The 12,500-nt window shown below is 35.7% G+C and overlaps 3 protein-coding genes across 5 annotated transcripts in view; 1 reads left to right on the top strand and 2 right to left on the bottom strand.

Annotated features, from left to right (window-relative positions):
• The window catches only part of LOC125033303 (RNA polymerase-associated protein Rtf1-like), a 16,568-nt gene extending 16,050 nt beyond the window's left edge, over positions 1-518 (bottom strand). Inside the window, exons 1-2 of the mRNA XM_047624685.1 lie at positions 494-518; positions 126-398 (exon numbers count right to left, since the gene is read on the bottom strand). Of these exons, the coding sequence (XP_047480641.1) occupies positions 126-398; positions 494-518 (298 nt within the window). The remainder of the gene's footprint in view (positions 1-125; positions 399-493) is intronic.
• Positions 519-594: 76 nt separating this feature from the next.
• Positions 595-7,138, top strand: LOC125033381 (mitochondrial import inner membrane translocase subunit TIM44-like). Its single transcript, XM_047624829.1, has 10 exons — positions 595-701; positions 2,540-2,662; positions 2,881-3,050; positions 3,208-3,341; positions 3,499-3,737; positions 4,398-4,568; positions 4,816-4,980; positions 5,280-5,372; positions 5,548-5,664; positions 5,781-7,138. The coding sequence occupies exons 1-10, from the start codon at positions 657-659 to the stop codon at positions 5,916-5,918; spliced, it is 1,395 nt and encodes a 464-aa protein (XP_047480785.1). The 5' UTR covers positions 595-656; the 3' UTR covers positions 5,919-7,138.
• Positions 7,102-12,500, bottom strand: part of LOC125033380 (protein HIRA-like) — a 16,365-nt gene continuing 10,966 nt past the window's right edge. The window contains exons 11-18 of one of the 3 annotated variants that reach the window (XM_047624825.1): positions 11,839-12,072; positions 11,275-11,548; positions 10,896-11,142; positions 10,048-10,203; positions 9,489-9,729; positions 9,202-9,365; positions 8,983-9,086; positions 7,102-8,770 (exon numbers count right to left, since the gene is read on the bottom strand). In XM_047624825.1, coding sequence (XP_047480781.1) covers positions 8,639-8,770; positions 8,983-9,086; positions 9,202-9,365; positions 9,489-9,729; positions 10,048-10,203; positions 10,896-11,142; positions 11,275-11,548; positions 11,839-12,072 — 1,552 coding nt within the window. In that variant the 3' untranslated portion in view covers positions 7,102-8,638. The remainder of the gene's footprint in view (positions 8,771-8,982; positions 9,087-9,201; positions 9,366-9,488; positions 9,730-10,047; positions 10,204-10,895; positions 11,143-11,274; positions 11,549-11,838; positions 12,073-12,500) is intronic. The other 2 variants (XM_047624826.1, XM_047624828.1) reach the window with 2 other exon arrangements.

Here is a 12,500-nt window from a genome sequence, read left to right as displayed (position 1 = left end):
GAGCCTCTCTCCACGACAGGAGGCCCAGAAGCGCGGTCGCAGCCACAAGGGACAAATTATCCACGGCATTATCCTTCCCCCAAAACCCCTGGATTCTCTCCAACACGAACTTTAAAAACCCACACCACCAAGCTCTTTCCTCACCGAGTCGATATCCGTGCCGCTGCCGCCCTCGTCGTCGCTGTCCGAGTCAATAAGGGCTTTGGCCTTGCGCTTGTTCATCTTGGAGCCCGGGAGAGCCACAGGGCGAGCGGGAAAATCGGGGAAAGAAGAGTGATGTGAGAGACGAAGAGACGAGGCTCCGCGCTCTCCCGCTGAACCACAACAACTACCAGCCTCGGCTTGGTTCTTTTCTGGGCCGGGTTTTTTTGGCGGCGAATTTCTCGAGGGGGGTTTTTCTGTTGGGGAAATGTGTTTAGGGTTTTATTTCGAGTGTGTTTTTGTTGGTTTTGTTGGGCGCATCGACGGTTGGAGGTATGGGTGTATATAAAACCATTTCTGGGAGGGGAGGGATTCATTCTAACTCGGATAAATATGGCCAATTCATATAGGAAGAAAAATTGCAATTCAATTTTTAATGAGTAATTTCAAACGGACACACGCGAAAAACGAGAGAAATTGCACAATATTATCGCAGGTGAAGTTTCTCGTAAGGAATGGCCGCCTCCATAACCCGAGCGTGGAAACATTTGCCTTTTTCTGTGAGTAGGCGTTCTTACCCCGTTTTAGGGATAATTTAAGGGCATTGGGAATTGTAGGGGATTAGGGAGAGTATTGGGAGTGTTGTATGTTGTGCGTGAGAGTAAAATTGAGGGAGAAATGGGGAGAAATTAAGTATCGTCTGCTACCGGCTCGAGAGAGAGATCGTGGATCGTAATTTGAATGAATGAATATTTGATGTGGTTTATGTTGTTCTTTTTGGAAATGTGAGATAATGTCTTGTTTTACTTTACCCTGATTGCAATGCGTTCCAGGAAGGCGACATTGCATCAGAAACAGTCATTCCAATACAACTTCCTTCCCGTCCAAGGTTTCTAAATCCTAAAACTTTGTTACTTTATGAAGTGTCTCTTTTACTCTCTTTTTCTGCTCTTTTCTTATGATATTGGGACGTAAATGGCACCCTGTTCATGTATCTACATTCTTGCGGGTTTGTTAGTGTTGTATAATAAGATAGAAAATAAAGCATTGTTATATTGTATTAATTACCCTCAATTCATCTTGCATAAGTATTCAAAATAACTGATATTGCTTCTTCATAAGTCGACATTTATTACACTTTTTGGTAAATGTTCAGCATAGGATCATACCATAATAAAAGAGAAAAAATCAAGGCAGTAACAGAGATGGAAACCAGGTCTGGGGTAGAAAATTATCAGAAGAATTAGAAATGCAGTTGCGCAGCTTGTCACTGAATATATTAATCAAGGTAGAGTTCAGGATCAGTACTTGTTCCAGAGGTGATTGCCACGGCTGCCATTGAAGCGAATGAATGGGAAGTAGTTGTGTCCATGTGCAATGATGAAATGCATTTGAACACAGTGATATGGGTTGCTGTTATGGCTAGTAGATTAGGAAATGGACAATTTTTATCTTGGAGATTGTTCGATGGTGTTGATTTAGGACTCTAGGGGAGGTTAAAGAAAGATGAAATATATATACATATATTGTTATGTAAGATGTAAATACAAATATTTATTTATTTATTTATTACTTTCAAACTGGTGCATTTCTTGGTAGTTCTTTACAATTGGGATGCACTCTCTTTAGATTTAGTCCCCAACTCAATGTCACAGATTTTTTAAACAATATATGTTACCATGACTGGCCATGCCTGAGGGGAGGGTTGTTGGGGGGCTCAGCCTATCAATACCCCCCCCCCCCCCCCCAGGAAACTTTGTCTTCACCTCTGTATATATGACAAGATATATTTGAAACTTGGGAGCAATGAGTAGATTTAGGTGATGAGCAGTACTTTCCACTGTCTTTTCTCTTTATTTGTGGCCATACCATTAGTGTCTGTAGATTTAGAAGTACTCGGGCACCCTATCCCACTGCGCCATTGAGTACACACACACAGGAATGAATATGAAATAATGTATTTGGCAGAAGTAAGGACTGCAGAGGTAGAGAAAAACATAAAAGTTAATTACCATAAAGAACAAGGAGATACAGAAAGTACTATTATTGTAAATTAAGTCACTGTGGTGATATGCTTTTTGCACTCTGGCAAAGGCAGCCAACCTCCACAAGATGTCCAAGTAAAATAGGGCTTCTAAATTTTCTGGGTCCTTAGTTATCAAGTTTTGGGAAGAGGTCCTAGGGTCAAGAATTACTTGAAGGTTGTTAGTTTTTAGGGAATAGAAACTGTGAATGGAATCCCCTTTTCTGTGTGTGTGAATTGTATAGAAATGTAAATCTTTCCAATTACAGTCTGCACTTTCTATGCAAGTGCTTTATAAACAGGAGGATTATTTTATTTGGTTCAGTCTCCAGGTCAACATGACTCATATTTTTTTTCTGTGCTTGAATTTTACAGGAATCCACCAGATGTTTGGTGGTGAAGGGATGGCACCCACCATCATGGAATGGAAGAGGGTCTGGGTGCCAGGCATTGGCATCCACAGTTGGAACACAGGGACTCAGCAATCACCCCTTAAAGGTGCATCCAATTTCTTTTATAAATATAAAGTAGATGTTAAGATAGAATCCTAATTCACTTCATATTCTGTACAAATAGAATTGTCATGTATTTTATTAAACTTTAATTTTTTTTTCTAAGTCTGATATTATTTATATGAATTGATCCATATTTGTGATCACTAATTTCTCTTAGTGCCTTTAAAGTTTCAACACCTAATAGAAGTTCATATATTGCAGAGATTTTACAGTGCCACCCCTCCACCGCAAAGACCACCAACATTCTTAGGGAAAATTATCGAGAATCTCCGAGAAGAAATGTCAAGAAATCAGAAGATGAAAGAGAGCTTGAAGGAATTTAGAAAAGATATGGAAAAGCTTGAGAAATCAGAAGCCTTGCAGAAAGCCAGGTGAGGTTTTGCAAGCTAGGTTTAACTTATTGATTTTGTTTTTAACTATGTCTGCACTTTCAAAACTATGTTTATTTTTCATAAAGATACAGGGGAAAATCTACCCTATACATTCCATTTTTAGACAATGTAAAACTAAATATTGCTTCTCTTATAGGGAAAAATACCAGTCTGTAGAGGAGGAAACAGCAGAAGGAAGTAAAAAGGCTAAACAGTCGCTAGAGTTTTTGAAGAAACGCGTTTCAGAAACCGTTGAAGAAGCTCAGAAGGCAGAAATCCTTCAGAAAGCCTGTGAGTAATTGTGGAATAGAGCTATATTTTGTATAGTTTTCTCCTTTTTTTTTTATATTAAAGGGAAACTAATGGAAAGGTACTGTTTGTGTAAAATAATTAAAATATTGTTGCTTTAAAGAAGTGATAAAATGGGGTAATATATTTTTCTTTTCAGCAAAAATGACAGAAGAAGCAACAAGGCAGGCACAAAAGGTTGGCCAGACCATTTCACAAAAAGGAGAGGAATTGAGCAAGACCCAGACATTCAAAACCATCTCCGAGACCGCCAAGGCTGTGAAAGAGGAGATCGACCACTCCACATTTGGTGGTGCCGGAGCTAGGGTCTACAGAGCTCCAAGGGTGCTTAGGAAAAGAGTAGAGCGAGACCTTGAAGCAGAACAGAGGATTATTCAGGTGGGTTTTGAAGTACTGATTCTGTGGATTTTATAGGTGTATCTGGATTTTTCTTGCTCTTTTTTGTAATTTTTAAAAAAGACTGTACTACTTTTTTCTTGCCAGACACACTAGTAAATCAATAGCATAATTCTTATTTATCCATCATTTTAAAAAGAGTAGTTATGTAAGAAAGAGGCTTTGGGGAATGTACACAATGTTCACCTGATCAAGATAAACAGACATTGTGTGGTTTGCACCTCAGCAAATTGTGTATTCAGGTGTTTGTCTTTATGTCTAACCTCCAGTCATCAGTAGTGACTTGGTGTTTAGTCTAAAAGGGTGGAAGTTGTCCTTACTCAGACAAACTTTGTTCTGGAGGAAATTAAGATCAGTATACCTGTATTATTTATTTATTTGTTAGTAATGGTCCTCTCAGTCATGGTTAATATAAAAAAAATATTCATTTTGAATTTTGTATCTTTAATGAAATCCTATATTTCATGATTTGAATTGCTTTGTTTCTTCTTACTGATACTTTAAAGTGATTGTTAGTTTCATTAATTGTGTCTTATTGCTTTGACAGGGGTTTTTCAAAAATATATTTCAGTATCCCAAAAAATATAATTCATTTACTATGAGTCAGTGCAATCATTAGTTTCAACAAATATTTTTTTCCAGGCTAACACAGAGGCAAGTGGTATGGTTCTACACAAAGACTCTCAGTTTGCTCAAAGCTGGCAAAATTTCAAGGACAATAACCCATATGTTAACAGAGTATTGGTATGGAAAACAAAATTGGATGAAAGTGATAATCCAGTTGTCCGTGCTTCAATGCTAGTGAAAGATAAGGTAAGGGCAATGGTCACTTTTTTAGAAATTTTGTTAAGACTTTAGGGTTTAATTTTTTATATATATGAATAATGGGAAATCCACTAAAGTGCTCAAATATATTGTAGTTTTCTTTGCTGCATGAACATGAATATCCTTTGCTTATTGCTATGAATATACTTTTATTTTCTTGGGCATTTATAGAATGATATGCATTTGGCTAATCTGTTGGAAGCTTAACTTATTTGTGGATTTTTTCTTTTTAAAGGTCTCAGAATTATTTGGTGGAGTCTTCCAGCGTACTGAGCTCTCAGAAGCTTTGACCGAGATATGCAAAATGGACCCAACATTTGACAAAGAACGGTTTCTTCTCGAATGTGAATATGATATGATTCCAAATGTTTTAGAAGCTATGATCAGACCAGATCTAGAGGTTGGTTTCTTTCTTTCTTTGTTTTTTGTTGAAAATGAATTCCATACTTGATAGTTAAGAAGTGTTATCTGTACTTTCAGTGTCCTGGAAGATTGTTATAAAGTTGATAGTTGTCTGTCCAACTAACTTGCATCTTATTGAGTATCTTTATGATGTATATAACAGCAGTGTGGAAAGCTTCAGATATATTTTGAACTATTAGAACAAAACAAGGATAATACTTAAACATGTATGATGCTTAACAGAGAAGATACGATCTTGAAGGGTACAGGATATGACCTTATTTACTTTTCCAATAGGTTCTCAAGGACTGGTGTTATGAGCGAGCCTTTTCTGTGTTAGCAACACCTGTGAAGCAAGCTTATCACCTAGGTTTCAAATTTGACTCAAAGGTAAGTTAATTTCATACTGATTTTTCTCTTCAGAATTAATGTAAGCATTGTTTTACATAAAAGTATTTTTATTTGATTTATCAGTTTAATCTTGGATTGTTTTCTCTCCACAAAAGCTAGCTAAATGAATATGATCATTTTTAAAATAATTTACTGGAGGTGTTCTGTTACCCAGGTTTTGGATGTTGACAATGTGGACTTGGTCATGGGAAAAGTTATGGACGAGGGACCAGTTCTTGCCATTTCCTTCCAGTCACAACAGATTATGTGTCTACGAAATCAAAAGGGGGAGGTAAGCTGTGTCAGATTTTATTACCTTTGCACATACTTGTTTATAATACACTGAGGAGGACTTATTTGTTTTTGTGAATTGGTTTATATATATATATTTTTTTTAATTGTTTTCAGGTTGTGGAAGGGGATCCAAGCAAGGTGCTACGTGTTCAGTATGTTTGGGTGTTGTGCCGAGACCAGACAGAACTGGATTCCAGAGCTGCTTGGAGGATACTTGATTTGTCAGCTCAGAGTACAGAGCAGTTTGTATAGTGAATCAATTTAGGCAGCATAATTTCTTTATAGGAAATTGTAAATTATTTAGTTAATGGGCACAATTATATTTTTTCCCCTTAGAACAAACTGTTATGTGGGCCACCTAGCATGGCCAATGAAATATGTATTTGGAAATTACTAATATGTAAAGCTACATATTGATGAATGAAATTAGGACATACACATGTTGTGATATACACATCCAGAAATAGTCTATAGACAATTTCCTTCAGATTGAAGATATTTTGAAGTCTACATGGGAAACTGATATTTATACCATTATGTATGTGAAAATTACAGATATTCTTTTATAAACTAAAATCTTGTTTTCAGTAACCTTATTGTTATCGTGAGATCTGTATATTCTGACTGTCAGAGGAAGGTTCAACCATTAACTGCTGCTGATTTGTGTATAGCTAGCAGGGAGTCATAACATGTTGGTTCTTTCAACATATTCAACATTCTCTATATATATTCCCAGTTGGCAAATGCCTTCCAATTAGACCTAAATGAAATTGCACTAATGTGTCTGTTACAATTCATGATTCTTGAAAGGTTGAACTTCACAATGTTATTTGGCAGGTAGAAAAAGGATGATTAAGAGCTTCCACCTCAGTTGTAAATGGTATAACCACTGATATTTACAAAGTGTTGAAGTGACATTTGTTTTTGGAGACCTGATAGATACCCAGACTAAATCATCACAAGTAGGAAGTTTTAGGGAAGTGCTAGTGCAAATGTAATTAACTAGGGTACTTCAAAGCCTTTTTTGTGAAACCAGGTTACCCAATATGACAATCTAACGTGTAACTAATTGAGAATTATGTTTTTTATTTACTTGTTTTTTCTTGCTATTTATGTTAATGATTTCAGAAAACGACTTAACAGGAAAAAAATTATAAACATTCCCAAATTCATTTAAGGTGTGATTTTGTATTTTTCAAGTTTTTTGTTGTGTGTTAAATGCTTCACCAATTACAGGAAAAAGTTAAATTTAATTTTTGAAGATGGGGGATATCACTTTTTGGATTTGCAATGGGATTAACATGATTTGGTCATTTCTTCACACTTGTTCACTTCACTATGTACATATTTATCACAAAGAGTACTGCTCTTTGTTATCATCTATGTAATCATAGAAGTCATTTATGATTTCAGGGTTTGTTAAAGTAAAACACAGTTGATATTGTAAATATGTAATATACGTTGTTTTGAAATTGTTCATTTACTATCCTTCAGTGTTAATTATCATTGGCAGTAATTGTGCAGGACTAAGCCTTGTATATGTTGCATTACAGAAAATACAAAGATCACAAATATCTCATATAATGCTGGCAGTGTTCAGTACAGTTTAAAACTTAAAATTACTATCTCCTCTCCTTTTTAAGAAGTATAAAAAATAAATTAACTAATAAAAAAAGAAAAATAATAAATAAATAAAAGGAAGGAAGAGGATAAAAATCACTTCATTCATTTTTATGAAAGACATCAGGATGCTGAAAACAGGAATGGTTTCGATTGTAATTTGCAAAAATAAATGAAAGTGAAATGAACTGATGGATGACTGATGCATTAATTACTAAAATGGTAACCTCATACAGCGCTTGACTTTTTTTTTTCTTCTTTTTTTCTTTTTTTGCTGCACAAAAAGATTGTCATTAATATAATGAATACCTATGTACAGCATTCACTAGCATTTATGCTTGCTAACTTTCATGAATTTCACACTTAATTGCATGATTATACAGCTAAACTTACATCACTGTAAACATTCACACCCACACTTCCTATATACCAACTTTCTAATTTAAGTTTTACGACTGGCAGTGCATCAGGGAGGGGAAGGAGCTACAGGTACGAGGTCAGTCATTTGATAACCTAATGCTCTACCATGTAGCAGACACCGGGTCTCTTTTATACATACATATACATATACATATACATTATACATATACATATACATATACATATACATATATATATATATATATATATATATATATATATATATATATATATATATATATATATATATATATAATCTGGCAGTGAGTGGAAACAGTTCTTCTGGCAGTTGAGTAGTCGGAGCCAACCTTATAATATCTGGCTCAATATAAACAAAGCCAGTATTATTGAGTTTAAAAACTTGTTTAAGGCAAGAGATGTCACTGGCAGTGATCTTTGTCTTGAATAACATCAATTATAGTTATACATATGCATAACAGAGTAAGACATGAACTAAGCTGGCTTATTGCTAGTTCATGTTCTTTACTAGTTTTAAATATGTATAATATTAAATAGCAATGGCTAGTTTCTAATTGCCAGTCTTATTATTATTATCATCACATGTGGATACTATGCACAAAACCCTAAAATACGATATTAATACAAAAGGCAGGGACTGTTTTGAAAATGGAGTAGAGTTAATGAGGTTGACTTCACGTAGTTATTTATCTGATTACCTCAAGTTTATGTTATGATTAAGGGTTCTCAATTATTCAGAGAGATCAATTTCACATTTGTCATGATACTGAAAAAGTCAGCCTTCATTTCTTTCTACAACTCATAATGCCAAAATCCACAGCTAAAATTCAACTAAAGACATATAAGCAGAAATAGCATCTAAATTCAAGATATTGATAGATCATGAGATAAAGATTCCAGTACTTCCAGAAATATCAGTATTATATTAAAATTGTATGCCCAAATATACTACATTAAATAGTGTCTATAAGGTTGCCCTCCAGTTGTTCCTTATACTCAGAATACAGCCTCTGTAGCTGCAAAGAGTTCTCAGCAAGCAGGATCTCTCGAAGGAACTCTTCAAGTAGACTCTTTTTATCAAAGTCCTGGAAAGTTTTCAGAAAAATGTTAGAAAGACTAATGATTAAAAATTAACTTAAAACTACCATTATTGGTATACAAGATGCATAAAAAAAAGTGTTTCCTAACATAACTAAAGATACAATTTTCTTCATTTCTTGAGGATTGTTTAGAACTATCTATTTCCTTTCCTGAAATTAATGTAGCTAAGTACTTTATATATATTGAAATAACATACCATGATCTTGGGAATCCATCCATTTTGATCTTGATTGTCCGTAGATCCACTATGTCTCGGTCCCAGAAGGTCATCAAATACATCACGCAATTTCTTTTCAAGTCCTTAAAGAAGAGAAATCAAAATATCAAATCCATGATCAAAATGCAAAACAATAAACAAAAAAGTAAGCTGAATTAGTATTCGAAACAAAAACATGAAACACTAACAACAACCCACCCTCTTTTATGAAGAATTGAATTTTCCGTTTCAACCAAAATTTGTAATCCTGAGCTGCTCTGAGATACTGAGCAGATGTCAGCATACGGTTGATGAAGACCTCAGTCAAGTTCTGCTTGGCATCATCTGGGATCAGAGGTCTTGTCACTCTTGAAGAACCAGAACTGAAAGCACACACAACATATTTCTTTTAGACAGTATATAATACCTTTGCTATTGTATGTGTTTGTGTGATAATGCTTTAAAAATCCTGATAGGAAATAATCTTCTCCAACATTTTTACTTACTAGGCAGCAGTCTGATGCAAGAGGCTGGCAAGAGGTCTTGCTTTATATTCACTCTGATGACAAGGAGGCAACATTGTGTACTCTGGCTGCAGGACTCGCCGTACACTGGCAGAATCACCTAACAAAAGCCAAGCCTCCAGGTCATGGCATCTGGTGAAGGCTTCTCCTGATGCGAGCAGTACAACTGGTGTGCCTTCAGCAGTGAGCTGGACAGCCTTCACTCCTCCATTACGTCCTTCGACTATATGAAATGAATGATTGGGTTTAATAATGGTTCTTGAAATAGATAAATGACTAAAAGAAAGTAAAATTTTCAACATTTAGAACAAAAGAGCAAACATGATGATAAAGGTAAGCAGTAAATATCTTCCTCTGCTAACTCACAAAACTAAGTCTTCATGAAAATAATTATCGTTTCCACAGTATCAAAAAAATATGATTCCATCCATAAAAAAATGACAAAAAGCAGTCATACTAATTCATCTAATTTTTTTCAGTCAAACACCCAGTTTACATGTACAGATTAGAGTACACCATATAATTTGAAACAGTACTCTACCTAAATGTCGAATGGTCTCTGAGAGAATTCGCTTCTTCTTATTGATGTCCCAGATTGTAAGGGTAGCTTCAGTTGTAATAACCATCAAGCAGTTCTCATGGACAAAAAGCTGTGATGCCTTTCCTTGAAGCTGCACTGGGGGTAACATCATTTCACCTGGGAAATTAAAGCATTATATGTAACACCATTTCCACTACTCTCTTTAATGTGTCTATATGAACATTTACACCTGTTATATATTTCAGCTGCAGTAAAAATGCATTCTGGATGCAAACACTATAATTATGGTGGGTTTTTAATTGATGAGACTTGACACCACATACAAAGAAACATTTTATCTTAAAGAAAAATAACTGAAGAACTAAATTAATACACAAAATGAAATAACATTGAATAATAAAAAATTAGAAAATGATTATTAACCCCTTAACGACGGGTCACGTCTATAGACGTCAAAACAAACTGCTCAAAATGTGGCGTGCGGCTGTACACGGCGACGGCGCGCCAAAGTGCTACGAGCCGGTGATTCGGCTTGATGTACCGAACTCCTGCGCTCAAAGTCGGCGTGTTGCCATTGATCGCCAGAGCGTAGTTTTTTTAAGTTTTCTTCACCCATCACCAAGGGGTTAACAAGCCTTTAAAGAGAATGTCAAGTCCTTTCTCACTCAAAGATACTTCAAAAAATCATTTTTAGAATTCTGAAGTAGACACCTGAGGAATGAAATAAGGAGGAGGAAGAGTAGCAGAAGGACAAAGTAGGAGAATAGGACGATAAAGATGGGGAGGGAGGATGAGGAATAATAATGCATTATTACAATATGAGAAAGAAGAAAGAAGAGCAAAATTACCTGTCTTTATATCAAAAATGTGAAGCGATTTGTCCTGACAGGTCAGTGCAGCAGCATCTATGGTAGCTACAACTGCAGTGACTTGAGACGTAAGGTAAGCCACCCAACTCACAACATTTTGCTGTGTTCTGCTAACTCTATGCAGACTTGGTGTACCACCACCCATACCAACACGATTTCCAATTCGATAATCGTTTTCTACAATCAGAAGTGGAGGAGGGCCATCTGTTGAATTCTCTCCGGGAATCTGTTTTAAAAGATGTATTTTTTAAGTGGTAAGTTTGTGAAAACTATCAAAAAGTTTAGTCTTCTGTAAAAACAACTATACTTGAAAACAAAATTAGCAACAGGTGAAAGGAAAATGCACATTTGTTAATACCTGAACTCTAGCTGACTTAGAGAGTGATGCTGCAGGTAGAACATTTAAAGGCTCTCCTTGTGCATGTGCAACAGCCTGCGGTCTTGAGGATACCACTGGCTGTGCAGGAGGCGGAGTAGGAACACGATTTGGTGGTGGAGCTGTGGCTCTTTCATATAAGGGTGGTCTGCCACGTTTCCGCTTGGGTATAATTGGTTGGGCATCATCATGCTTGCGCTTAGTTGAGATAGTTGTGATCTGTCCATCCATTTGTTTTTCTGAACCATTGGTCGATCTGTTAGGAAATATGAACTTTAGCTTTAAACGCCCCAAGACAATAATTAAAAATTTACTATATAAATTGTATCATGAACATTGCTAAAAAGAAATCTATTAGTGGATATTAATGACAAACTGCTTTCCCAGATTTAATAAAACCATGACATGCATAATGTTTCTTTTACAATTATTCTTATCCAACTTAAAACCTCCTAGGAAAATTTCCCATTTAAAACTTACACAGTAAAACTAAAACTGTTTTTAAATCCAATGTTTGTAAATACTGAATGCAAATTATCCACTCACTTTTCAAATCTTGCTGGCAGACCTGCAGGAACCCCATTGAATTCCGCAGGGAGAGGAGCCGATGCTCCCTTGCTGGGGGACGTGTTAGTGTTGGAATTGAAAGCCAGAGGGGGTCGACTGGTGACATTGGGCTCAACTACTCCATCCACTTTCTCAACCACAATCTTGCTCTTCTCTTGTTGACTGGATGAAAAGCTGGCTTCGTAAGATTTGTTTGGATTTTCAGTCCTGCAACTGTGTTGTTGCAATCAGTTTTTAAAGATTTAAGAGGTTTTAGAACCTTCACTTCTTTATTCTTGTTTGACATCTAACATTATGTTTGAAACATAAATTGTTCATGAACTGTAGAAGATTGACTTCCATACATTTTTTTTTGATGGACCATTGAAAAAAATTATTTGGCAGGATGGTGACTCTCAGATAGGAAACATAACATCAATGTTTCATTTACGATAGATATGGTATTCTCTATCTATACACAATTCCTTCTGTTCCCAGAGCTTCTATAATACTTTATATTTCAAAATTGTGATATAAGTATATTTTCAAATTTATCTACCATTTCTTATTTCTTAAAATTTCCACAACCCTCAAGAGCATGCTTGAAACCATCATTTGGGTCCCAGCTATAAGAAAATCATGTGCTCTACCTTAACATATCC

This window comes from Penaeus chinensis, chromosome 16, assembly GCF_019202785.1.
Source record: "Penaeus chinensis breed Huanghai No. 1 chromosome 16, ASM1920278v2, whole genome shotgun sequence".
In the NCBI taxonomy this organism is placed as follows: Eukaryota; Metazoa; Arthropoda; class Malacostraca; order Decapoda; family Penaeidae; genus Penaeus; species Penaeus chinensis.
This window is presented reverse-complemented; position numbering and strand designations above follow the sequence as displayed.